The sequence below is a fragment of the Balaenoptera musculus genome, chromosome 8, assembly GCF_009873245.2.
Source record: "Balaenoptera musculus isolate JJ_BM4_2016_0621 chromosome 8, mBalMus1.pri.v3, whole genome shotgun sequence".
Lineage (NCBI taxonomy): Eukaryota > Metazoa > Chordata > Mammalia > Artiodactyla > Balaenopteridae > Balaenoptera > Balaenoptera musculus.
Window position 1 is genome coordinate 3,511,636 of NC_045792.1, and position 27,435 is coordinate 3,539,070.

Genomic DNA, 27,435 nt, shown 5'->3' on the forward strand with positions numbered 1-27,435 from the left:
TTTGGGGCAGGAAGACCCAGCCAAGGTGAGGGGTGAGGTTATTATGGAGTCCTGAGGTAGAGTGAAGGAATGAGAAGAAGCTGGCCCGGTTCCCCGCCTGGATGCCCAGAGCAAAGCCACGATAAAAATACGAGCCAGGCTAGCAGCAGAGTACACGAGTGCCACGTCCTGTGGCGCTGCCCTCCCCGTGGCCCCGAAGATGGCATCAGGCTCTGTGTCAAAAGGACAGCAGACACATTCCTGGCATCTGTGTCAGGATTTCTTAAAGAGTGAGTGTGGGTGAGTGAGCATGTGTGTGTGTTGAGGGCACGTGGGATTGGAGTAGCATGGCAGAAGAGTTGGGGAAAAAAGAGAAAGTTCTGTGATCTGTGGGCATAGGAGAGTAGAAAAGTACATGAAGTCAGGAAGCAGATAGAGAGGAAGAAGAAAAAAAAGAATATGTCAGGTTAAGTTGTTCAGCCAGCAGTGGGTCCAGGAGAAAATTAAACGGCAAGCTCTGGACCTTGTGCCAGGCCGTGGAATCGCTGTCTTAGAAAGGAGGTCTCTACAAACCGTCTCCCAGGAAAGGTCAGGAGAAGGTTTATGGACTGTGTATGGGACCATCGGAGAGCGCTGTGTTCGCAGGTGGGAACATTCATTTTCCTTAAGGGCAATTATGAATGGATGACCGTGAGCTCTTCTGCCTCTGCCATTCTCTTCGGTCACTGCAGAATCTGAGGTGTTCTCTAAGTGGAGTCCGTTCAAGGGCCTCTTTCTCGGTGGGCATGTCTAAGTAGCAGATAGATATAATGGTCTTTCTGACGATGGTTACATCTTACGGGAAGCTCCGGGCCCACCACTAAAAGGTCATGAGCAATTACACCAGAAGAGGAATTGACATTTATTAAATACTAACTAGATCAGGTAAGCAGCTGTGTACTTTATATACTAAGGTGCAGTTCAATTCTCTGAGGTACACATGTATTTTATAAGTGAGGAAAATGATATTCAGATTAAATAAGCTTCCCAGAATCACAGAGCTAGTAAGGGCCACATCTAAGATTCCACTTAAGTCATCCTGGCCTGCAAGCCTGTGCCCTTCCTACCACTGCATACGGGCCTCCCCACTGAGCAAGCTTTCTCACAAAGCAGTGGCCACTAGAACTGGCCTCACCTGAAAGTCCCTGTGCACTACTTCCATCTAATCTCTCTTACTTTCCATCTAACTGGCCTCAGAGACACATGTATTTGATGGTAGCATATAAATTCATTTCCATCTGTATTCTTAAAGCACTTCCGGATCAGAAATTATATAGTCTCCCTTTGGTATCTCTATTCTACATCCTATTCCCAATCAGAAAAAGATTCTCAGAGTTACGATTCAGAGTTTCTCAGGAAACATGGATTATGGTTTCTTCCTTTGCTCCATAAATTTCTCTTTCAGTTCAGCTCTGGTGCCTTGTGGTGTCTTACACCTGATCTCTTTCTATGCATAGCTTTTGTAGAAAAATGCATACTTTTGCAAGAGTCCCAGATACAAAATTATCTCAAACTAAGTCTTCCAGTTTTCCTGTCCGATTATCTCCTGGCCCTCTAGTTCTAGCCCTGGGCTGGTTTTAAGGGGCTGAAATCTATGTTCTGCAGCAGTGCCTTTGTTCAGGTTGTATTGTGCTTCCTGCGGAAGAGGAACACTACTTGTCCCGTGCCTCTTCCAGTAGACCTTGAAAAAGGGAAGCTCTTGACTTCCGTAGACTGGGTCAGGATGGGCCCCAACAGTCTCCAATTGTATGAGTGACCTCACTGTCATATTTCTTAGGGGTCTCTTATTCTACTCCCATCTTAGGATAAAGGCATCATGGCTTTCTTATCGTGTACTGATAGTTTCTACTTGAATACATCTTTAAAGTTGTAACAGGTAGGTGTGCATTTGCACTTCTGTGTGTGGTGCATGCTCTACATTCTCATAGTCTCAAACAAAGGTACAGAAGTGGTAGCAGTTAAGAAAAAAACAGAATATCATCGATGTACTTAAGCTTTAAAACCTTTTTTCCAAGTCAGGTTATTGGTATCTCTTGCCTGTCTAACTACAGAGAGGAACCTAAGACACTTTTTGAGGACAGTTTCAGACTGTAAGCATCTTGTGGGCAGGGACTCTGTCTTACTCACCATTCTGTTGTAGGCACTTAGCCGCGCATATGGAAGGCACTTAGTATTTGTCAGATGAATGAACATCACATGCCCTTCCAGTTGAATCGGTCCCTCTCCTCGTCACTGGTGAGAGTCTCAGGGGTTCCTCAGCACTGCTGGGGATGAGAAACACAAATGTAAACGGAAACCCCCTTCCTTGCCTGCCCCACAGGTCTTTAGTTGGGCAGCTCCCATTTCCAGAGCCGTGGTTGGACCTCGGGCCATCTCCATTCCGGGGGCATTCTCCTTTCCAGAAGAACGCAGTGCCCTCTGCCATCGTGGGCCTCCCACTGTGAGGTCCCATCTAAGCTTGCCCCCTCTGGAAGCATCTGTTGCTGCTTTGCCTTCTCAGCCTCTTTGCTTCCACATGGGGAAGTAAGGATGTGGGCTTTGAAGTCTGAATTCAAATCATGCTTTGAGGCTTGCTCTCTATGTGACTTAGAACAAGTCACTCAACTTCCCTTTGCCTCAGTTACTCTCCAAGTGGGAGTAACAGTGCCTCACTCATGAAGTGACTGAAGCCTGTTGATGCATGCCTGCCATGTGGCACTCAATAAATGGGAGTCCTCGTCCATCTTTACAAGCTCCACCTTCCTTTTCCTTGGGACTCATTTGCTAGGGCAGTCACACGTCTGATGTAGGGCAGATAATGTGTTTACATTGCAGTGGTTTTTTGGCGAGGTCTTTATAGTGAGCCTGCTTTGTGATCTGTTGGTAGCAAAGACCCCGTGAGACAGATGGCCTTTTCTGCATCCTTCAGATCAGGGTCTCTTCCTTCATGTTAGCTGTCTCTGAACTCCATCGTGTCCTCCTCACATACTTACCTAACATCTCCCCAAGTCACACCCGGAGCAGAAACTCAGAGCTTCAGAACCAGGGAACTGCCCCTTAACCCAGGTACTCCCAGCCCTCTTCCTTTACTTTCTAGGAAACTCACTTTATTTGGTTCTTGTATGGTGATCTCTTTACAGATAATTTTTGAAAAGTCTGTGTAAGATTTGATGCCTGTGTCTACTTAAGTACTTGTTGGGAGCCAGCTCTTCAGACCTACTATGGCACCATTTCTGTGTTAAGGTCCTTTCAGCCTAAGAGAAGAGATAATCCATAAGAATCAGAAATACTGAACAGTGTGAGGTCAAATGACACAGTATAGACCATAAACACAGTAAAAAAAAAAATAATCATAAGGATTCTTGGGGGTAAATGTTAGGTAGGCTTTAGAGAGGAAAGTGTTTAAAGCTAGACCTTGCATTAGAGGAATCATTTAGACCAGTTTAGGGTAAAGAATGTTCCAGGCACTGAAACATTTTTAAAGAGGGAAAGGGACATTATTTTTACTCTTACAATTAAAAGTAACCTTTAAACATATTTTGAATATTTTCAGCCAGCCCCTTTCTGAGTGTCCGTGTGCAGAGAGAGGGATCCTTTTGTTTTGTTAAATACATTATGGAAAGCCCGCCGGGCCATTGCTGCTTGGGGAGTTAGGATGGGATTTCTCCCTGGGCACCAGGTGGCGCTGCAGGTTAAACGATACCTATTTACCTTCTTTGAGGGAGCTGTGTTTATTCTGCAATTTTAGGTCCTTGCCCTGGTGTTGATCGTAATGAAACCATTCGTTGTCCTGCTCCACGATTCAGAGGCAGCTTATCTGCCCTCTCCTTCGTGCCCTTGACTTTGAGACCAGCCCAGTGTCTTTTATCCTTCCCCCTCCTCCTGTTTTGATTGTCCTTCAGCACGCACTTCTCTGAGCAGTGTGTGCTGCCGGAAGGTGCCCCTTGGAGCAGCCCCTTGGGGGTTCAGTGCTAGAGCTGATTTGTTGAGAACAGTTTTGACTCAGGAACCCAGAGTGAACCAGGGTTTTTATAGCTGATAAAATCAGCTGGACATCTGAGGTTGAAAAATTTTGCCAGTACTCTCTGTAAGCTAGTTGGTCCTATGCTCAAGAAGGCCTTTCTAGGATACCCGAGTCCTAGATACACATGCCACTGAGGTAGAGATTGTCAGATTGCACTGACACTGGGGACCTTACCAGCCTGTTGCTTTCAGCCACGGGTGGGGATCGTCTGGCTTTTTCCTATCGACTTTGGTTTGGAGACGGAGCCAGTGTTAATGCCTTTACCTCTGTCTTGAGACAGAGGCTTCACCAAGTGCCCTGCAGCCTATCTGGTACTGGAGCAGGGAGGGAGTCGAGGTGAACTGGTGGGAAACATACTTTTATCTAACACTGATATAATTATAGGACCAAAGGTTTTCTTGGGGTGATTTAACCCCCATAAATATAGAATCTATGTAAACACAGTGTGCTTGCTGTGTAAATGCAGCTTCAAGGTACTCCCTCTGCCACCTCCTCCTCTCTCCCTCTTGTTTTCCAACCACAGGTCGGGCCCCCAAAATCTCTGCTGTGTGGAGATTCTGGAGTTGTCACTGCTGTGTCCTGTATTCTTAGTGTCGGGATGGATAGCCTTCTGTTTGGAAAGGTTTTTAAATTCTGCCTGTAGACAGTTAACTTAGAACAGTTACCTTCGGGCAGTTCTTCTCCCCCAAGGTGATTCTATTCATCATACTCACTTTCCTTCTTCCCCGTCTTCTGCCAATGTTTGTCCTGCTTTCTTAACTTCAACATCTGCTTCTCACGTTCATCCTTTGTTCTCTTCAAGGCTGGTCTTTTCCAGCTTACTCTCACCGTTTTCACAGCATAATTTGAAACTCTGCCATGTCTGCTTGTTTACATACATCCCTAATTCTTCTCTTCCACATCGTGGCTGAGCACACTCTAAGTCTGTGATCTCTAATATTTGTGGACGTTGGGAGCCGGCGCATCAAGTGGAGCACGTACTTCCTTATCACCTCTCCCTCCTCCAGAAGTCCCCCTCCTTTCTCCCCTCCTGTAGTGACCGTCTTTGCCCAGAGCAGAGCCTGGAGATCTCCCTGTGAGGTAGAGTCACTGGGAACCACAGGGGTCTGGTTGTCAAGACAACCACTAAATTCCCGCTGCTGCCCTCCTTTGTGTCTTGCCCTTCTTCCCAGTGCTCCAGCTCTGCTTCTCTCCCTCTCCCTGACCTTTACCCTCCACCAGACACAGTATTCTTCTGAATGCGTGGCCATTTTAATCAGCCTTTCCTTTCCCCACCCACCTCCCTACTGTAGGTGCTGAGAAAGGAAAGGGTCAGGATAACTACCTGGTGACTGAGAACGAGCCAGGCTTGCTGTTCACACGGGACCAAGGAAAGAAGGAAAGGGAGTCATTTTGGATCCTGCAGTCCCTGTGGTGATTGTTTCATAGTTTAGTGTAGATAGGTCTCGTTTTAGGAAGGATTCTGAAATAGTGTCCTCAAGTTACCCATCACCCCAGGGAGCCCCTCCTCAACCTTTGTAAACAGTATCAAGGTGGTTCGCCCTTCTAATATTTACATCCCTGAACCTGCCAGGAGAAGAGTAAGTCTTACAAAAGGAAAACTAAAGCATGAAATGCAAAGTTCCCTCAGCATCCTGCCATCATTTAGTCCCTTGGATCTGGTAGAATTTTTCAAGAGGATCCAAAGGAGTCTTTCTCTGACACATACACAAACACACAAGCACTTTCAAAAATGCTTTCATTTTTTTCCTTTCATCTCGTTAACTTTGTGAAGGAAGCAAGGCAAGAATCAGTCTTAAGAAGGAATCCAGAACTCAGAGAGTTGTTTCAACTTCTAAGTGGCCAAACCAGGCTTAATCCTGTGTGTGGCTTTTCAGTGCTGTTTTCACTCATTACAGCACGCTATGTGAAGCCTTTGTGGCTCTTCTGGCTGCCGAGCTTTTTCCCCTGAAGGGTATGGACCAGTTTTATGTGCAGTGTTGGGGTGAAAACTGTGGTGGCCTCTTCTGGACAGGAACCTCTCAGACTTGGAGGAGAGACATGGTGGTTCCAGAGACTCGGAGGGAGTTACTGATTGTGAGAAAGATGTCCTGCTGCTGCTTTTACTTGGGTCAGATGAAAAACGGGCAGATATCCAAAACGTGTGACTGATTTTGCCCAGCTTTGAGGTCTATCGGTCCCGATTTTTCAGAGCTGGTTTATGGTACATTTATGGCCACATAGTGTGGGGCTGAGAAAAGTTGTCCTGAAGGCCTTCAGAGGGGCATAGATTTGTGTACTCATCTTTAAAATTGGAATCCTACAAGTGTCACACTGCTCAAGTCTAGAACAGATTTCTAAACATTTCCACTTGCCATCAATCTCATTTATCCCATGAACACAGAACCCCCAACCGGCTCCCTCTCATTCTGCATTTGTTAGGAAGGTAGCCAGACCTTTGCTTTTGGCCGTTGGTACCCAGACATTCTGCTACCTTGTATTCTTCTTACTATAGCTTCAAGTAATGGGTTGGAACCGGCTCGATGCTGCTCCATCCGTCAGGAGCACTTCCCAAAATACAAGTGTGACTCACGGTCCGCATAACCCCTTTGCTTTTGTTTGACTTTCAGTCTCTTCTGTCCTCTGGGCCTATTTGCCAGGAAAACTGACAAAAACATAGACTGCTGGCAGCTGTCTCTCCTCTCTAGGATTTATGGAGTGTGCCAGACACGAAGCCCAGCTGACCCACTCCCTTGCCTTCCACCTCTCTTCCCTTCCGGGGGAGTACATAACCAGGTGTGAACTGCATGGATTATTCATGACGAATTCATAATTGTAGCTCAGCTGACTTATTACCCAGGATACTTCTTATAACATCCACCCTACAGCTGGTGTATTGGCACACAGTTCAATTTTTATATTAGCCTAAACAAAAATTCTTAGGAAAATAAATCTGCCAAATGCTTATATAAATACATCTCAAATGCCAAATACAAAGGATTTCTAGATTGTCTACTTTTTTTTAAAATTATTGTCCTCCTCCATAAGCACAAATAATTAAGAGCTCACTGTTCTTTCACTGCTTTAAGTATTGGGAGGTTTGCCGTCTGCACAGCTTAGTTTGAGCTGTGCGCCATGTTTAAGACCAATGTTTGTCCCATTTACATCATTAATTCACTTAGTAACTAATATTTATTGATTACCTACGATGTGCCAGACACTGTTAAGTGATTAAAATACAAAAAAAGACCCCAAATTCCTACCCTGCAATCTTATAAATAAGGAGTTATAGTATGAAGTCAGGACTTTAAAAAGAACTCTATACATGATTAAGAGAAGGGACTAAGTAAATTATGAGAAGCCCAGGGAAGGCTTATGGAGGAGATGACATCTGAGATAGAATTTAAAGGATGAAGGGAAATCGAGAGCTGACATTGTAGAATAGAGCATTGAAGGCAGAGTTGTGAAGCAGTGTGGCGTATTTGTGTGCACTTCTTCTTCTCGAAGAAGTCAGGTACGATTGGGAATATACGACGTGCAGCCAGAGTGGCCAGAGATTACACCGAAGAGTTCAGTAGGCACCGACCCATACAGAGCCCTGTGCGCTATTCAAAGAACGTAGGATTCGACCCCCATTTATTAGGAAACCATGTACAGAATTTAAATAGATGATGACATGATCAACTTTGTAACTTAGAAAAAGCACTTCAGTAGTGCTGTCGAGGATTAATGGAAGGAAGAAACGTTAGAGCCGGGGAGACAAATTAGGAAAGAGTTACACTGACAGAAATGAAAGGTGATGGGGACCGAAACTAAGGTGATTGCTACAGCGATAGTAAAGGGGTGATGAATTCATGAGAAACTGAGCACTGAGGAGGTCGCTCAACTAGGTTCAGTAATTGTTTCAATAATTATGTGGTGTTGCGTGGGGCACATGGATTAGGGGCGGAGGAGAGGAGAAGTCCAGGGCGACTCTGTCTCCTACCTTGTGGATTGAGAAGCATAACTAACAGAACGGCATAGTATCCTTCTCAGCAGGATGTCTGACTTGTGATGCTGGAAGTTTCTTGTTGCTTATTAAATCAATAAATCAATAGATTATTACCTACCTTTGTGTAAAAAGAAATAATGACACATGAGGAAGCATGGACTATATCTCTAACAATTTTGAGATTTTTAGTAGAAAACTTCAGGACTTGGAGGCCTAGATTTTCACCCTTTCTTTTATCTGTAAGCTCTGTCTTTGGAAGAAAAAGGAAAATGTGGAATGAATAGTTAATTGTGTAGCTGGTACCGAGGAAAGGTTTTTAAATTTTCTTCCTCTGGCAAACGATGCTCACCTGGTGGACTCCTGACTGCGGTTAGAACATGACTCAAGGGTGGTAGGAAGAGTATACTTGACGGGAGACCCGTCAACTCAGCAAAGAGGAGGAAGCTGCAAGAAAAACGCAGATACAGCTAGAAGTGGATGTAATGGAAAACAGCTGACAGAGAGAGGAAAGTAGAGGTAGGTGAGAGGTACTAGAGTTCACAGAAGAACATAACAGAGAATCCTGTCTTATATGCCATAATAACAAGTGAACTTAAAGTTTTAACACCGGAAGTTATCGCTGAGAGTTTTGGAATAAGGTTGATTCATTCAGTCTATATTTGATGCCTTATTATGTGAAGGGCGCTCTTACAGTAAATGCTGAGGAATATACCAAAATGAATTGAGATCCCTCCCCTCAAAATTTTACAATCTTATTCTTTTGGTACTTTTAAGAAGCTCAACCAGTATGTACTGAGTAAATGGAATAAACAAACACATGACTCCAGTAAGAAAGGAAAAGAATCAGCATCAAATGAAACCAGAGTAGTTAACTGAGATCAGACTATAGATGAACATATATAAAAAACAGAGAAAAGGGACACATACTGAGTAATGCAGACAACAGAAACTAGAACTGATAAGAATGGTGTCCAAAAAGCTTGACTCAGAAGGAGCTGACATTGTGGATAAATGTTAGTGGAAAAGATTTTTTAAAAAAACAAAAAAAAATGCACATGTTAAAAACAAGAAGAACAAAGAAAATACAGGTAAATTGTTTGGAACAGATGCTGTAGTATTAACTGGTTACATTGAGAAATCATTTATTCAACAACGAATTGGTATACTTTTTGCCTAGGGTATTTAATTTCTGTTTTTTTCTGTAAAGGAAAAGGGTCTAACAAGAAGAATTGAGCAAATGTGATTAAACTAGTATTGAAGACTAAAATAGGAATGAAAATAATAAGAGAGCATTCAGTCTGCTTTAAAACTCATGTACCTGACCCAGATGAATTCTGTTCCATGGAACTGAAAGAATTTGTATTTATCATTGAAGACCTAAGATCATTAAGAAAATTTCCGTATAGAGATGTGTTGGGTTGGAGATGGACAAATATCTGGCCTTTTAAAAAATGGATACAGGCTCCTGACCCTGACATTTATCTCTGGAAATTTCTGAAGTAGATTACGAAGTAGATGTTTTGTGAACACTCAGGAAGAGAAACAGCAAGCCCTGGAACCCAGTGTGCATTCAGTGGGAATGCACCCTGCCTGATTAGCAAGGTTTCTTTCTTGCTTAGCAGGACTATCAGACCATTAAATGAAAGGAATGCATTGGTTGTTATATTGTCTGTGAATTTCAACAAGCTTATGCCATATTTTCCTAATATCCATATGGACATACATGGTCTGGACTGTGGTACTTTTAAGTGGTCCATGGCTAACTGAGTGTCTTTAGCCCAAGTAGCTAATAGATTGATAGCCTGGAGGGCATTTTCTAGTGACAGAGCATTGAACTTACCCTGTTCATCAGAAATTTGCAAGTAACTCTAATCTTAGAGGTATAATTAATACTCTGGGTGACAGAAGTTAAGATTCAAAAGGATTAAAAGAGTTAGAATGATAGTCTAAAGCAAACAAGACGGAATTTAATAGAAATAAATATTATAAATCAGAATTTAGATTTTTTTAAAAATTACACAAGTACAAAAGGACAAGTCTAGGCTTAACAGGCGCATGTGATTTTTTGTTAAAGTACGTACGTGGACTTAGGGTTCTAATTGACTGCAAACTCAGTATGAGTCAGTGCTTTGATGTGTGTGCCCAAAAAGCCAACACAGTCTTTGACTATATTAATAGAAGTATGGTGTCTGGATCAAACAAGGCACTAATCTGCATTTTTTGCTGGTCAGGGCACATCTGGAAGTTGTGTTTGGTTCTGGGCACTCCATTTTAAGAGAGAATAACAAAGCAGCCCACACCCAGAGGAGGGAACCAGGATGAGGAGTGGTTCATTTCTCTCCTTCATTCCTCTGATGTTGAGTGTCTTCTGTGTGCTCAACCTTGACGTTGGCAGAATCAAAGATGTATACCTTGTGGAGGAGACTTAGCGTAATAGCTGAATTTAAAAATGCATAGTGTTGTCTTTTGAAAGAGATTTGACCAAGTAACTTTAATACCTCCTGTTAAACTTCTGAGGATATAAATAGGAGCAATGACTGGAAGTTACAAGGAGGCAGATTTTGGTGCCAGTATTTAAGAAGCATCCCAAATGAATTGAAATTACCCTTTTCAGGAATTACGCAACTTCCCCAAAGTCACATTCCTCATTGGTGGCAGAGCTAAGATAAAAGCCCAACTTTCTGGAGTCAGAGGCCAGAACCCTTGGCTCTGCCATGATATCACACAGGGGATTTCTACTTTAGGAGGAGGTTAGATAGGGTAACCTCTTTCCTTCCAGCTCTAAAGTTGTATGTTTCTGTAAGCCTCTTGCTATGAAATGCTTGTTTTTTTCTCAGTGTTTTCATTTGTGAATTCGTGAGATTGGAAAAGATAACCTCTAAGGTTCAACAGAGGATTTCTTTAACCTCCTTGGTTAAAAATACTTCAGTTCTTAAAGCATATTAATTTTGTATCTGCAACTTATATGTTACTAATCAAAAACAAAAACTGTTTGTGGCTAGATATAAAACTATAGAACTCAGATTCTTAAATCATGATGTTCAGTCAGTAGTCTTCCTTTGAAGCACATGTTTTAAAGATGTGGATCCATGATTTAAAACATGAAAGCAAAAATCAAAGAAGAAATTGTGTGAGACTCTACAAGCCACTTTAGATTTCACAATAGTCACTGGGAGGAAGAAACAGGAGTTTCTTGCCCTTGAAGTTCGTTTCCTCCTCATTCTTCTCCCCACACAGGGCGGGAAAGGATGGTGACCTAGATACACAGTCAGAGGGCCTGAACTCTCTCAGGCACAGCCGAGCAACCTGGGTCTGGCTGCTGTAGGACTGGGAAGCCTAGAGCTGAGCACAGACAGGGAGGAACTGTCTGTAAACACACGAAGGGGCCATAGCAGGAAGGCAGAGGCCTGGGAAAGGAATCAGAGGGAAGGGAACTGTTAATTTTATCAGGTGTGAAGTTGGCAAAAACAACTTGTGTAATGGGAAATACCTTGGACCCACACCGTCATCCTCAAGATCTCCTTTCTCTCCACCCAGTAGATTGGGCCTACTGATTTCATGAGCAAATGCTCAGAGCAGTGTGCTAGGACTGTGGGTACAGAACACAGTCTTCGGGTTTATGCCACTGTAAACATTTCACAGGGTGCTTGGGGGCGGGGGGAGGTGGGGACTGTCTCCAGGAGGCTAAAAAGGTGGCTTGAGCTTTTTCCTCCTTCTCTTGGAACTCTTAATTCCTTATACCATATCGATGTTTTTCAAACTTGTTTTAAACTTCATCTCACAGTAAAAAAATACGTTTTACATCATGACCCACTATGAACACACACACGCACACACACACACACACACACACAAATACAGATCTGCTATATCCATATACACATGCATAAGTAAAAGGGTCCCAAAACTTGAGGTGCGCTTTTATGTTTTCTGTTCTTACCTATTTACATTTAGGTGTTCTTTTAAACGTTGTCACAAACCACAGCGCAGACGCCATGACCTCTAATGCCGTTCAGCCACAGTTTGAGAAATATCCTGTGCCCAACAACCCATTTAAATGACTGTTAACCCTCCTCTAAGGGTGACGGGATGAGTGGACACTTGCAGTCTGTAGATCTGTTTAAAGTGACAGAAGCTTTAATGTCATCTTCTTTTTCTCTCTCTTTCTCTTTGACCTGTATTTGGTACTTCCGCTTGGTTGTAAGTGGCTGAGGCGCCATCGCCCTTGTGTTGGATACAGAGGTACAGCCCAGCGGGTGAAGAGGATTCAGGAAGGAGCCCGTTACTGCCTTTCATTTAGACTGCACCAGGCATTTTTGTTAGAATATTGTTATTGCTCTTAGGAATATTTTCTGTTATTATTTCACTGTCCTTCTCCCCCTCCCTCCCCATTAAGCCATACTTATTCAGGGCCTTCCTACTCAGCCATAGCAGCAATCTTAGAAAAGAAGTGAGGGGAATTTGGCTAATTAGATGTGGTCCCTTAAAGCTTTCTCCCCTTACTCTTGAGATTTGATTCTGCTGTTTTGATGGAAAATGACCTTCTGCTAACCTTGAAGTGCCATCTTAAGCCCTAGTGTCAAACTGTCTCCTTTTCAGCCACAGCTTCGTCCCTCTACGTGTAGCTGTTTCAGACCAGGTTCCTTTGAGCGTGGACTGGACGTGTGCGCCCAGGGGAAGGGATGCCCTGATCTCTGCATCCCACGTCTGGCATCATAGCGGCTCTTGCATGTCTCAGTGTGCATCTGTTGTTGTTGTTTTCTCATTTTATTGCCTATTCTGGGCCCCCTAGTAAGGCTTCTTTGTGCTCTGAATCATTCAGAGATGGCCAGACAGAACAGATGTGGTTTGGCTTTTTTTCTTCTTCTTTTCTTTGGGAAAAAGGTAGGATGGCAGAAGAAGATATCTAAATCAAATATCAGAACTAGAATAGTAGTAGAAAATAAAACCAGTGCTATTTGAGGCTATTCTCTACCGTATTTATTTTAGCGTATTTACCTCATGCATCTTGTATTACATAAACAATAACATTTGTATTTAGTAGATGATTTCTTGTAAATAATTTGTAAATAGTAAATAGTCCAAGGGATATGTGTGTGTATATCCCCCTTGAAACTTGAGCTGTCTGTTAGCTTAATAGTGATAGCAGCAGATTCCAGAAACTGATGCTGGAAAAGCTGTTATGACACACTGGATTGCAGACACATAAGTTCCATTCCTTTTGCTTCAAGACACAGATTTCTTTTTAACCTTCCCACTCCTAGGTTAAGAACAGCTTACTCTTACTTTTTCACACTTTGATTCTTCTTCCCAACACCCCCATTTAGAGTTTGATGAGGTACAGTCTAGTGTATTTGTATAAGTTTATATTTTGCCACGTGCACACATTTGTTTTGCATCAAGCATGTGTGCATGAGACACTCAGTCACTGTGGAAGAGAACAAAGAGGACCTCCTTGCCCAAATGCAGCTCGAGGTCCTGTTCCCATCGAGTGAATGACCATTGACTCAAAACCGTGAGACTCATACGTTGTAAAATGTGCCCTGAAGGTGACCGAGGTGCCCAGGTTTGCTGTCGTATGTTATGCTTAGCCGAGGAAGGGTTGAGTGGATGTTAAGATCTCTCTGAAGAGTTGAGTCACAGGTACTACTGGCTCCTGAGGACGAAGAGAAGGGCAAACAGAAGGGCAAGCCAGCCTATTGTATGCGTCTGTGAATGAGAAGCTGAGCTAGAACTAATGCTGGCTTGAAGCCTTCTTGTTTAGGATTCTCCTGGCTCCTTTGGAGGACTTAAATATTTTGACTCTCAGGTCCTTGCCCCTCTCCCTCAAATCACTTAGGTGAGACGCAGGTGCACGTCCTTCACCTTAGCTAAAGTCACACAAGTGTATGTGGCTTGAGGTGAAGACGAGTTGGGTCACTTGATTCCCTGCAGAGAACCTGATCAGGTCATCGCATCCACCTCCCTTTGGTGACCCTCTTCTATAAACAGGAACAGGAATTCTTGCTACTGGATCCCTTTCATCAGGCGTCTTAGACTCACTGAATGAAAAGCCCTATAAGAAGGAGATGCAGCCCTTATAATAACAATACGATTGTGATGGCTATTTTGGGCAAGAGCAGCTTTGTGCCGCTCTTGATCTCCATCGACGTCTGCCATTCTTGCCCTGCCATTACCTTTCAGACTTCCTATTCTTAGAATCATTTGTGAGCCCTGGGCTTGGGAGATTGCAGCCCCCAAAGCTGGAATGCCTAGCTTGAGTGGAATGCAGACTGTCTGGCAGAGTGGAGGTTAAATAAAGTTTGCGTTGGCAGCCCCCTCTGCTCTTGGATGGGCGACAAGTAGCTCGGGTTGAGAGTGATGGCATGAGCTGCATGTGGTGCGGTACCAAATAGAGTCTCCTGTGTGTGAGTAACGTGGCTGATGGTTCATTCATCACAGCCACAGCCATGCCAGTCTCAAAATGGGACCTCCTAAGGAGGCCTCTGCAGTCTTAAACCTCAGCTAGTGACCGTATCACTCTGAAAAAATGCAGAGACAAATAAAGAATTAACGTTGAAACGCCTTGCAGGAACTGCAGGTTTGGCATACCTGCCCCCTCAGCGTTACTGACTCGTTTTTGAAAGCAAGACAAAGGGGTAAATTTTCCTTGTAATAAGAACAATTGCCAGTCAATCAACAAATATTTCACCTTGGGAAATTTTTGTTATGGGGAACTCTTGTGGTGCTTACAATTTAGTTGGAAAAGTCAAGCTGTAGATAACATGAGAAAATAATTTATGTTCCAGAGTGAAATTCTGGTGCTAAATCTGTGTTCTAGAACTGAGTGCCAAAGGAGGCCTGAGGAGAGAGAGCATTTCTGGCTGGAATGCTCAGGAAGGATTTCGTGGAGGAGGTGGAGTTTGAACAGGTTTTGCCAGAGGGACAGATTTCTGTTACTGGAACGGAGAAGGCCTGTTCCGTAAGGAGCAAAGCGCAGGCGAAGGGAGTCCTCAGGACAGGTCCTGGGGGCTTGAAGAGCAACTGGATATGTACAGGGTGGCCGGGGAGAGGGTTTGTATAAAATCACCAAACCCTGCACTCTGAAGGCTGTGTGCACACGTTACTGAGAAGTCCCGGTGCTTTGCACTGGAGGACAGTTGGAAGGGTGCAGCCTTCCCCAGAGCCAGAGGCCCCTTTAATGCTCTGTTCTAAAGCCCCTTATAATACCACACGTGCCTCACAGCAGACACTCAGTGAATAATTACGGTAGCATTGTTACTCATCTTCAAATTCTGTGATCCCAAGTTGTTGATTGGCTTGCTTTCACCTGTGAGAGTCGGTGCTCACTTGGCTTTGCTCTGTTCTGATTGCTCACGTGACTCACGCCTCGCTGCGTCCTTCCCTGCAGGTTTACCTGACCCTTCTGTCTTCGACCACAGGTGGCTAGAGGTGCAGGTAGCTACTCTGACGTGTCCTCAGCGCTGGGTGCAGTACCTCCGGCTTCTCCAGGAATCCATCTGGCCTGGCGGGCTTTTGCCTGAGGGTCCTCGGCCCGCAAGGACCCAGGCGCAGAAGGCGGCTGCTGAGAAGCAGGCTTTGCAGAGCCTGATGGGAGTCCTGCCAGGTGACTGGACGCGGGGACTGACTGTGCCGGGGGCTCTTCCTTCCCAGCCGGCTTCGCCGCCGTGGCCCACCCCCCTCCCCGTTTTTTAAAAGGGCCTGGCCTGGGGCTGAACTCAGAAGTTTGTTGGCCCACCGTTTCTGAGGCTGACAGGACAATGGTCAGGACTTGCAGCAATGCTGAGGGAACGGGGAGGCTCACTTCAGGGCGGGCCTGTTCATTTTCCCGCCAGGTGAAGACTTCTGGCTCTCTGCCGACTCACGGCATTTTGGACCAGGGAAGAAAATGATACAGGTCCTGCAGAAGCTGAGCTTGCTAACTTGGGGCCAGTGAGTGAAGTGCATGGTCCTCAGCAGTAGATAAAAACAAATTCTGAAAAAGGTTTTTTCCCTTTGCTTTATGTGGTTTTTTTGGAGGGCGGGGAAGGCAGTTTGTTGCCAGTGGCTGTGCTGGGGGAAGCAGGGTGCAGTAGTGAACTCTTACCCTTGGACAGTGTTATTCACTCTTATTAACCTCTGTTCTCCAGCCTAAACTGTTGTATCAGAAGTACCTGCACTTTAGTGACGGGTTACCAGATTGTTTCTTGAGGCCCATTCTCATTTAGATACCTAAAGTTAAGAAACATTTTTCTTGGCTTTTCCCTGTTTTCTGACGATTTTAGTTCGGCTGTGTGGTTCAGAGGTGTGCCAGAAGTACCCAGTATGATTAAAGACAGCAGATATCTTGAGGAGACAAACCCCTTAGAAGCTAAAGCTTCAGCGGTGACACTGAAACCACATCTGTTTCTCCTCTTCAGATATCGTGGTAGGAATCCTTGGGGTGAACAAATGCCGGCTGAGCTGGAGTCTTGTCTTGGAGTCACTGCAGCAGCCCCTCATCAACAGGTGGGCACAGCTGAAGTCGCCTCTGGTCTGAGGCATCTCGGGTTTCTGGGTGAACAGCCTCACTGAGAGGAACGGTGCCGCAGTCTCTCCTTGCCCTGGGCCCTGGCCCCAGAGTGTGATGACCAGGTCCACGCACGCTGGGTAAAACCCACTCTGCTGGCTTCTGAGCAGGTGTCAGGTGGCCGGAAGCTGGTGGGACCAGCCACCGTTTGCATTTGGAAGAACTCGATGCAGGCCCCGACGTGAGCTACTGAAAAGGCCCTGTCAGCCCCCAGGCCTGTTCTTCCTGACACCTGCCTGCCCCTGTGAGCATCTCGAGAACAGCCCTTGGCCTGGGCAGTACTTTCAGCATGGGTCTTTGCCTGATGCGAGGTAGACAAGATGATGAGTCGGCCTCTGATAAGGGGACCAGAAATGCTGGTGCTCCCTCCTCGAATAGCACAGAGAGGTCAGTGTTCCCCTGGCTGGTGCCTTGGGATGGAATCTTCTGCACGTGTTGAGTGCTCGTCCACTCCCCCTCACCCCCCGCCCTGCAGCACCCCGTGTCTATTAACTCTCGCACCTCAAGGCTCCTGGCTTTACCTCATCACAGGTAACCTGAAAATTCTTAGTAAGTTGTTATCACAGGGATTTTTCCCTCCCTTAGAGTTCTCCAGAGCAGTGCCAATGTGCTCATGTAGCTAGCTATAAAGCAATGCAGAATTTCCTCACATCTAGTCTCAAGTACCATCTCCACCTTCACTGGGGCCACAGCCTTTGTGAGCTCAGCAGACTTTTATTTCATGGCAGAGGCTTTGTCCAGCTGTTGGTGTTTGGAGTCCACTAAGGCTATCGGTCGAGGGGAAAGGGGGAGGGAAGAGAAATGTCATAAACAGGATCTGGTGTCCCTAGACCGAGCCAGACCCTCCTCCAAGTTGTTTTGTTCATTTGTTTCAGGCACTTGATTTACTGCCTTTGGGACATCATCCTGGAATTCTTGGATCTCGGTGCCTCTGCTGAGGAGTCCGCCGTGACCAGCTCCGCCGCAGACTCCCCAGGCAGCCCCAAGAAGATGGGCATCTCCCCTTAGCCAGAGGTTATTCACCCATTTCTTCGAAGGTTAGGAAGGGAGCATTACTCTGCCACCCGGAGACCAGGCAGGAGGGCTGTGCCTCTGGAACTGGGTTGTGGCTCAGAAGGCCTGGGGTCTCAGTGGCTCAGTTCTCCCCCAGCTTATACTCCATTTGTAGCAGGCGATGAGGGGGTATATGTACCAATTGCATGCATACCCGTTTCCATGCCTCTTTGGTGGTGTTTGGACTGTTGCTGGTGGGTGGATCCTGCTTCCTTTGGAAAAGGAAGCTGTGAGGTAGAGGAATGAGCCCCTTTTGCCTCTCCTTTGCCCTCCTCGCTAAGGTGGTTTGCCGACAGCCTGGCCCTGTGCACACGTGTGCCTCACCCACCAGCGCACGCTCTCGGGAGACAAGGAGAAAAACCACGGCCAGATCTTCCTAGAGGAGAAGACAATCTTCTGAGTTCTCTGTTCCCACCAGGAAACTAAAAATTCATTCGGCGCCACTCTTGAAAGCCAGACCCCTGGTCCTACCTAGCTTCCCAACAGCCCCACAAGAGGGAGGGAAACCTTTCTCAAGGCACTCCTTCCAGCACACCGGCCCCGCAGAGGGTGTCACTGCAGGCTTTCTCCCTGGGTGGCTGCACTCTTCCTGTCCCAAAGACCTCAGCGCAGACCGACAACACTTCTGGTAGATCCGTCCCACCCTCCATACCCTCTCCTGAAAGACAGCTGCACCGCAGGTTTTCTTTACTAGCTTTCTAACCCCCTCCCCAAGAGCAAGTGAGTTTTGACCTTTGTGGCCTTCTCTGTCTTTCTTCAACCCAGTTGCATGGCAAGTTGCATATTCAGCCCAGAGCTGCCCAAGGGAAGGGAAGCACTTCCTCCTTGTCTGAGAATGCCCAGAGGAGTGAGGGTTCTCTCTCTGCAAGTCTCTGGCAGGGAACTTTAACTCTAAACCAAGAACATTAGCAACTTACCCAGAAACAGCTTTTTACTTCCTGTTCCTTCAGGATCTAATTAGTCTTGAAGAGCACCAGTGGTGAAAGCAAAGGCATGGCGTCCATTAGAAAGACGGACAATTCGTAGAAATTGGTGGAAGGAAAGGAGGGACAGACAGCCAGGAGGCAGGCGCTGCACGTAGGTCTCGCGCCGGGGTGGGGGGGGGGCGGGGGTCGCTCACCCTCGTCCCTTTAGCTTGCACTTGCTGGGGAGCGCCTGCTGCCACTGAACTGGGACCCTCCAACTTGGAGGAGGGTCTTGGGGTTGGACTGGCGAGAACAGGATGGGTCTAGGACAAGCTTCAAGGTTCTCTTAGATTAAAACGGCTCATGGGAGAAAGCTGTGAAATCTTTCTGCTTCCCCGCACCCCACCCCGGAAGGCTTTTAACTATCAAACATGTTCTGAGGTAACGGGGCTTTAGCGGTACTGTTGGTGCCTAAAGGCAAGGGGATGAACAAGGTCATGTCACTTGGTTCCTTCTGCCTTAAAAGTTGATTGCTACAGTCACTGTATGGCTCCAGAGTTCTCAGAGCCTCTCCCACCCTGGGCACTCACAGGAGAAGCCGCTCAGCATCTCTCCCTGTGGTAAGTGTCTGCGGGGTGGGGGATTGCGGGGGGTCCCACCTGACACTGCGCTGCTCCGCCACCTCCCACCACCAGGGCCAGGCTGCTCTCCCGGAGAGGTGGGGGGCAGCCCCGCGCTCTGCTACCCTTCTCTCCCCGTGCTTCGCTCTCAGGTGTACTTGCCACCTATATTGCTTTGAATCTCTGCTACTAGTTCTGGCTCAGATATGACACAAAACCAGTATACAGGCTGACACACCGTTAAACCCCTATAACTGTAAATTCTAAGCAATCTTTTGATACTTCCAGCCCAAAGAACACTTCCTTGTATTTCGTGTTCTATAAGAGACCCCACCTCCATACTCTCTGCCCCAAAAAGATCAGCTGTCTGCAGACCCTCCTTCTACCCAGAAGGGAAATAATGGATATCATCAAGGAAATAATCAAACCCCATCTGGCTCTGAAACGACCTCCCATGTTTAGGTAGTAGGTTCAGACGAGAGATAAGCATTTGGGAGAGAGCCACAGGTCTCAGGAAAAGATACTCCAGCTGAGAGAGTGAGTGATGAATGAAGAATTGGACCTACGCTAACCTGGAACATTCGTGATTCTCCTACCCAGCCCATTCATTTCCAACTTCCACTCGTCCTTTGCTCATGGCGGCCAAGAACAGTTGTGAGGTCCTGGGCGGAGTAAAACTGTGTGTCAACATGGTCCCTGGCTATATGAGTTAGGTTGCTTTAGGCTGAAATTAAATCACTAGAAACATTTATTGTCTTCCCTCAGATCAGTACCTGAGTGGGTGAGGCCCAGGGCTTGATGGATTCAGCAACTCTAACCTCATAGAGGGCCCAGATTCTTCCCATCTTTTTGCTTTGCCCTTGTAAACATGTTAGCTCGCCCTCAGACTGCCGACTCTCATGGTTGCTGCAGTTCAGGGCATCACATTCACATATAACAATATCCATGAGAGAACGGGGGCATCTCTCCCATGTTTTCTTCTAAAGAATGAGGAAACCGTTTTCCAGAAGCCCTCCAAGATCCCTCAGCTCGTGACTCGTTGGCCAGAACTGCCCGCCCCTAAGCCAGCCCACTGACATTGAGCATGCGTGACCACGACTGGCTCATAGCGGTGTTTGTCGCCCAGGGAGGTCACTCTCCAGGAAGGTTAGATACCTGAAAAAACAATTAGATGTTAGCAAGGAAGAAGCAGAGAATGGGTGTTGATAAACAGTGTCAGGTGCAGGGGCCATCCTGCCAACATCACCAAAGTCCCCGGTGCTCTAAAAATAACAAACCAGCTAAGGGTAACGTTTGCGGAAGGTGCCACGTGAAGCACTTCATGTATGTTACCTTACGTAACCCACACATCAGCCCTGTAACGTAGTTCGACTCTGTCCCCATTTTATAAGGGAACATGAGGCACAGCGAGACGGTGACCTGCCAGTCACTTGAGGGAAATGGCAGAGCTGAGATACAAATCTTGTCAGTCTGCCCTCAAGCCCACACACACTGCCATTGTGCTAATCTGCCTTTCTTCTTACAAAGCAAAATAAGACGGGTTCTCCCTTGGAAGGAGCCTGTGGTCCAGTAGACGTCTGCGGTAAAGGGTCAGGGAATACGTCTTTCAGGCCGTGTGGCCCCATGGTGGTCTCCGTTGCGGCTGCGCAGCCCTCCCACTGTGGTGTGAAAGCAGCCACAGGCAGGGCGTGTTCGGGTGACGGGCTGTGTTCCCCGCGCAGAGGGCAGCCGGCTGGGTTTAGCCCCGGAGCCGTTCGCAGCCCCCTCGTCTAGCGAGAACAGTGCGTGCTGAACTTGAGCGTGTGCGTGAGTCACCTGGCGCCCTGGTGAAGGCCTAGCGAAGCGCATTCGCACGAGCTCCCAGACGTAGCCAGGGAGCGTGCAGGCCTTAAACCGCACCTCAAGTGTCGGGGGTTAGAACGGGGACGCCGCCTCCAGCTGGGTGCAGTTAACGCACCACTAAATATACAGGAAGGGCACTTAATTGAGACTGGGGAGCCAGGGAGAGCCTGAGGTGATAACATCTGAGTTGACTCCTAGAGGATTAACGGGAATTAGCCGGCGCAGGAATGGGGCGGCGTCCAGGCGGAGGGAACGGTGCACCAGGTGGGTAGAGATACGGAGAGTAGTCCTCGGAATACGCATCCTGCCCGGCCTCGCTCATCTGAGGCGCCCCGAGCGGCCAGGCCCACAGGACAGATTGAATGGCGGTCCAGGGGCCCGGGGTGGCCGTGTAGCGGGTGCGGAGGTTCCGCTTCACGAGGGGAAGCCGTCCTGGAGACCAGTCTGCAGCAGTGTGAGTATCTGTAACCCTGCTGAGCCGCACGCTTAGAAGTGGTTGACACGGTAAATGTTGCGTGTATTTTACAGCAATCCAGAAATTTTAAAAAACGGTTTTAAAGACAGAGCTGCGTGCGGCCCAGCACAGGGCAGCCCGGTGTGTGGGAAGGGAGGGGCGAGCGCCGAGGCTGGAGCCCCGGGGAGTCAGGCGGAGGGGGCCTGTGCGCACGAGGGCCCGGCGGGTGAGGGACCTCGGTGGGTTCCCTCTGCACGGTGGGGGTCAAGGAAGAGTCCCCCTGAGAGCGTCTCTCATCTGCAGGCCTGCTAACGGCAACGGGGGGAACGGGGGGCTCGAGCACAGGCGCGCGAGCGGCCCGGCCTGGTCCTGCCGCTGGGACTCGGCTCCTGCCTCAGCCCCTTCTGACCCCTTCCTCCCTGCCAGCCTGTTGCCGCTGCTGCCTGCGTATGACGTGGTGGGGTCCTCGCCCTGCCACCTGGTCGGCTGTGAGGCTGCCATGTGGTGGGGGTAACTCACCTGCCCCGAGACTCAGGTCTCGTAGAAAAAGGGGCAAAAACGTCACAACCCTCTTGGGAGTCGATTGAGATCACGTGTAAGAGCAGGCTTGCAAAGCGCCGGTGCCCCGCGGGGACGCATCGGTGCCGTTACCGGCCCCGCCTCAGCTCCTGGGGGAGCCGTGGGGCAGCCTGGCTTCCGGAGGCCCCGCCGGCCGCGCTCAGGAACCTGCCTTCGCTCCTCGCCGTCCTGCGCGCTGGAGGGAGGGGCGTTTCTGAGGGGGAGGAGGGGAAGGTTAGCCAGCCCTGCGGGCTACAGGTGGGAGCGGGAACCGGGAAGGAGCCGTAACGGGAGGGAGGGAAGCCATGATGCTGTGCTCACTGAAGCCCCGCTGGGCGAGCTGCGCCACAGCTTGGCTCCTCTGTCTGCTTTCCACCGGGAGAGCCAGAAATCAGAACAAAGCGCTGAAGGCGGAAGGGTTTCCAGCCAGCCGACTGCGTCGCTCCTCTGCGGTGTACAGGGTGGGCAGGCTGCCACGCACAACACGCTGGGGCTCGGGGAGCCGGTGAGGGGCGGCCAGCCCACGCGGTACTCCCGCACCCCCTTCTTAGTGCACAGACACGGCAGGGAAACGCGAACCCGGAAGAATGTGCCAAGCCAGAAACAAGTGCAAATCATCCTAACGTTTCCCTGCTGTGAGCCGGCAGCAGCGGGGTTGAAGCAGAGGCAGCACGAAGCGGTGGAGGAAGTTCGGGCGCCGGCGGCCCCCGGGGCACGTGCGCGGCCCTCTTCTCAGGTTCGCTGCGCCCTCCCGCCGCGTCCCGCGCCCTCCCACCTGTCTCTGGTCTGAAAGTACCTGTGAACTCGGCTTTTCTGGAAGTGCACACAAGCAAGTGATAGGATACAGAGAACTACTCCTGGCTTTGATGTCTTCACCAGCAGGACAGAGTCTGGTTTCCCCACACATCTTGATACGGCAGACCTCACCCAAAGGCGCTTCTCTAGGGGCCGCTGGCACACTGTTTCTGGGTGTGGAGGGCTGGAGGGGAATGAAAGAAAAGTAATAGAATCAAGATCCAAACTTAGAAAACATTTCCTAAGTGACGTTATCTACTCATTTTAATCCCAGATGGGCCTCTTTCTCACCAATGTTCGTTTAGGAAGTGCAAGCTAATTTTAGTATTAAAGTGTCATAACGGTTAAGGAGGTAAATCTGTGGCTTATATATAAATAATCCAAACTTTGACTTTTTCTCAATTGAAGTGTAGTTGATTTACAATGTTGTGTTAGTTTCAGGTGTACAGCAAAGTGATTTGGTTATACGTATATATGTGTATATCCATTTTTTATGTTTCGATTATTTTCATTATAGTTTATTACAAGACATTTAATATAGTTCCCTGTGCTATACAGGAAATCCTTGTTGTTTATTTTACATGTGGTCACGTGCACACTTCGACTTTTTTTTCTTCCCCATATGTTCCCTGTTACCGTTGCACTATATTATTATGACCAATGGAGAGTGGGTCATACTTACTTCCAGACACTTGGATTAATCAATGGGGGATAAAGACCAAGACAGATAAACACAAAAGTCTGAGATTGCAGATAAAGGCACTATCGTGACCACAGAAGCTGTGACTTCTCTGTGCTGGGTATAGCATTGTGTGGTGATCTATAAGCTCGGGACATCAGCCCTTTTGCCTGTGCCCCTTGATAAAAGAATCATTCTGCCCCTGTAGCTGTCAGAAAGATTTACCATGATTTAGCAAAATGTCTGCATTTCATTTCATATCTTGCCATTAGGGAGGACAGACCTTATTGAGGAAAAAACCAGCCCTTTCTTTAGAGTTTATATCCTTTACAAATACATGGAGTCCAAATTCAACAAAGTGATGGCAAACCAGATTCTTTCAAGAACAGTGAGGGCAACGTTCATTAAGGCTTCATGTGTCTCTAGGAGAATCATGTGGGCTTGGTTGGCAGTAGGACTTTTACTTGGGGACAGAATGTATTATGGAGTTGGTTTAGCCAGGAAGTTGGATGAGATAGTTTCACAGAAGTCTAGGGGCTTGTGTTCTGCTCTCTCCTGCTTCTGTCCTTTGGCCCATGCTCTTTCTCCAGGTAGATTCCCTTCCTTCCTCCAGCTGCGCCTGGGTGGGCACCCTCTATCTGTCAGAGCCATTCAAGTTCAACCTTCTCCTTAAAGCTTTATCTGATTGTGCCACTCAGAGTTATCTATCAACATGCTGCCTCTCAGGTCCTTGTGCATACATGTGGGGTCTTCAGCAAGAGGTTATAATTCTTCAAGGGCAACGAACGTTGTATCTGTCCTACTCCCGTTATATCCCGCTGCCTTCTCAACGCTTTTATCTACCTAGTGCAAAATAAATACTGAAGCTCGTTTAAGGACTATTATGCTTATCAACTCTTAGGAGGTAAAGTATGTGAATAAGTTGAATGAAAGAAGAATTTGCTGGGGACAAAAGCTGGAGAAAGGGATGAGGCGGAGCCAAGTTTTCCTTTTTAGGACCTTATATCTTTATTCTAAAGCAAATATCAAATGAAAGAAGTTCATTTTTCTATTGCCAAAACCCACACAGTTTTATAAGAGTGCTGTTTGCCGTCTAAGTATGTAGGCCGTAAGGTTCTAAAACTATACACTTTTTAAAGAAAATTGGTCCTGATTTGAAAATGGTTTCTAAAATGATCCAGCCACAAAAACACCCAGCATACCCTGTTTACTTTCCAAGTCCCCCACCTTCACCTACTCTTTACCTCACTGGGATCAGAAGACAAAACAAAAATCTGCCTGCAAGAAATATTCTCAACTTCTTCCTGCCCCTGACACAAATTTGTAAGGAATGCAGTTTCCATGAGGAGAAAAACAGCTTTCTCTCCCACTTGCTTTCTGGAAATCCTTTGGTCCCAGATCTAAAATTCTCTATTTCACACCTTCTCTAATAGTTTAAGTCATGTCTAAGATACGGCAAGGAAAGCTCTTCAAAGACACAGTAATAACCATGAAGAAAAGGAAGCCTAGCATAAATGCCTCTTCACTCTCACAGGTGTTTGCTATCTTCCCCACCAAGTTTGCTGCTGCAACTATTTGCCCAAACACAGATCAAAACCGGGCAGCTGCCATCAGAATGAAAACTTAGGAATCTAAGACATCCAAATTAGCTGCAGGTCAACATGAAAGTCGCCTGCTGTTTCTGGGCCCCAGAAGGAGCCTCCAGGCCATGACTTGAAAGAGGGCAAGCGCAGGTAAAGGAGGAAGAAGTTCAGTCTGAATTAAGACAGTGATGCATTTCGTGAAAAGTAAGAAGCTCTAGACAATGTAGTGCTTGGGTCATGTATTATCTTAAAGTCGGCCCACGGAAGAAGGATCCCATCTGCTGTGGAACGAAGTCCATTCCTGTGCCAGTGCACATTTGCACAACACATGATGTGAAATAGTCTCTGGAGCCAAGATTGGTTGTGTATCCACCCCGGGGCAGGTTGGTCAGTCTCCAGTGTAAACCTCCTTGGGATTAAGCAAGCACTTATTCCACTGTAGAGCACAAGGTAATTAATACCAGATCTGTTCCAGACAGCTTTGTATATCCTGCATATGGGTGAGGACCCAGAAAGTTTCCTTTTCAACGATCTGTTTGGATGAGATAGAAGCTGTTGTTTTAATGTTTGAAACAGAATTTGCCCCCATATACAGGTGTGTGCCTTGCACAGATATGGGCTTGTGAGTGGCATACGGCATTTGCTTACAAGGCGAGAGCTTGTCTGGACAGATAAGAGGGGAGATAAGTATGCATGTGTGGAGACGGCAGTAATACTCATGGCCTCAATGCTTGAAGAGCAGGGCTGTGCACCTCCTTCTAGCAGTCTGGAGAGGATTGAGGTGAGTGAGAGCTTGTGTTTCAGCAGGCTCCGCGTACTGAGGTTTGGGATGTGGAAGAATGCCCACTGCTGGAGTGGAGTGACCTGAGGTCTATGTAAGATTAGGGTTTCTGTAGATGTTTCCCAAGTGATAGAAATTTTCCTCATCTAGTCTTGTTCATAGCAGGCAGCCTTGGACCAATAGTTTGCTTCACCCAATCCTTTCCTGTGTTTATTTCTGAAACCCTTTTCTTAAAAACCAAACTAAGTAAATAATAACAGGAAAAAAAATTTTTATAAAGACTTCATAGCTCTGTCATTTTTCCTTTCTTATGCAACTCAAAAATTGCTCTCTCTTTATTCCTTAAATTTTTCTCCTGTGTCAGCTTACCAGTCTTTGTGGGTTGACTTGGCTGTCCCACTCGTCTAATTGTCTCTATGATATATTAATATGGACATCAACTTAAGATTACAGGTAAACCTTAAATGTATGGTATTTCTTATACTTGACTCCATGTATGATATTCTATGAGGAAGATTGCCCTAGTATTCCCTTCTGTGAAATCAGAATAACCATCAACCCTAAGATTGAACATTTTCATAAATGCTTTACATGTTCCAAACTATTCACACAATGTTGTAGACAACATGCTTGTGTCCCTCCCACTGCAGAATTTTTATGTTGAAGCCCTAGCCCCCAGTGTGATGGTATCAGGAAGTGAGCCAGGGGGAGGTAGTTAGGTTTAGACGAGGTCATGAGGGTGGAAGCCCCCATGATGAAATTAGTGCCCTTGCATGAAGAGGAAGAGACACCAGAGCTTCCTCTCCTCACGCACATGAAGAGGTCACGTGGGCCCCCAGTGAGAAGGTGGCCACCTACAAACCAAGAGAAATGGCCTCAGGATGAAACCTACCTTGCCAGCATCTTGATCTTGGACTTCTCGGCCTCCAGAACCATGAGAAATAAGTTTCTGTTGAAGCCACCCAGCCTGTGGGATTTTGTTATGGCAGTCCAAGCTGACAGGACACACGACTAGAAAGGTTAGCCATGGGAATCTCTTCCCCTGACTTTAAGTCTGGGTTCTGAGACTCGGAGAGTTTAGTGACTTGTTGAATTTTCCATGGAAAACCTGTTGTAAAAATTTCAGACATTAGAAAATGCAAAACAGCCTCTGGAGATACTGCTGAAGCTTCCCTCTCCCTTAAATCATCTCTGTAAGTTCAACCTCCTAGAGAAACTTTCTGAAAACCAGGGAGAAAATGCCAAATAATTAATGCTCAAGTGGGAAAGATGCCATGTAAAAGCAGAAGTGGTTGCTGATTGTATCTGGTCATAGTTCTGTGTGCCTCTTACCTGCTGCCCTGAGAAGCAATGTGTAATGAAGAAGTTCCTTTTTAAGAAATGAAACATAATGAAACAGAAGTTTCCCTTGAATTGGCTGGGCTCAGCACACCTTGCTTGGACTGTATCCAGCTGTGCTCATGGAGCTGCACCTGGAGTAGGTCTGTCCTGACCTGCCCCTGAGGACGTGCCCGTCTGTCCTCTCCAGCGGCTGTAGAGCCCTTGGGGGCAGATTGTCTTGTGTACTGTGATTTCTCCAACTACTACACCGTGGCATCTCCCTAGTTTCCCCTTAAATGTTCTGTC

The 27,435-nt window shown here is 47.0% G+C and overlaps 1 protein-coding gene and 1 long non-coding RNA gene across 12 annotated transcripts in view; one reads left to right on the forward strand and one right to left on the reverse strand.

Annotated features, from left to right (window-relative positions):
- SNX19 (sorting nexin 19) overlaps window positions 1-27,435 on the forward strand; it is a 49,079-nt gene that overhangs the window by 18,848 nt on the left and 2,796 nt on the right. The window contains exons 9-12 of one of the 11 annotated variants that reach the window (XM_036859429.1): window positions 15,413-15,597; window positions 16,391-16,478; window positions 17,415-17,576; window positions 17,874-19,039. In XM_036859429.1, the coding sequence (XP_036715324.1) occupies window positions 15,413-15,597; window positions 16,391-16,478; window positions 17,415-17,547 (406 nt within the window). In that variant the 3' untranslated portion in view covers window positions 17,548-17,576; window positions 17,874-19,039. The other 10 variants (XM_036859431.1, XR_005020829.1, XR_005020831.1 and 7 more) reach the window with 10 other exon arrangements.
- On the reverse strand, window positions 17,757-22,175 carry LOC118898825. Its single transcript, XR_005020833.1, has 2 exons — window positions 21,933-22,175; window positions 17,757-20,272 (listed from the first exon to the last, which is right to left on the reverse strand). It is a non-coding gene; the product is annotated as an uncharacterized LOC118898825 (long non-coding RNA).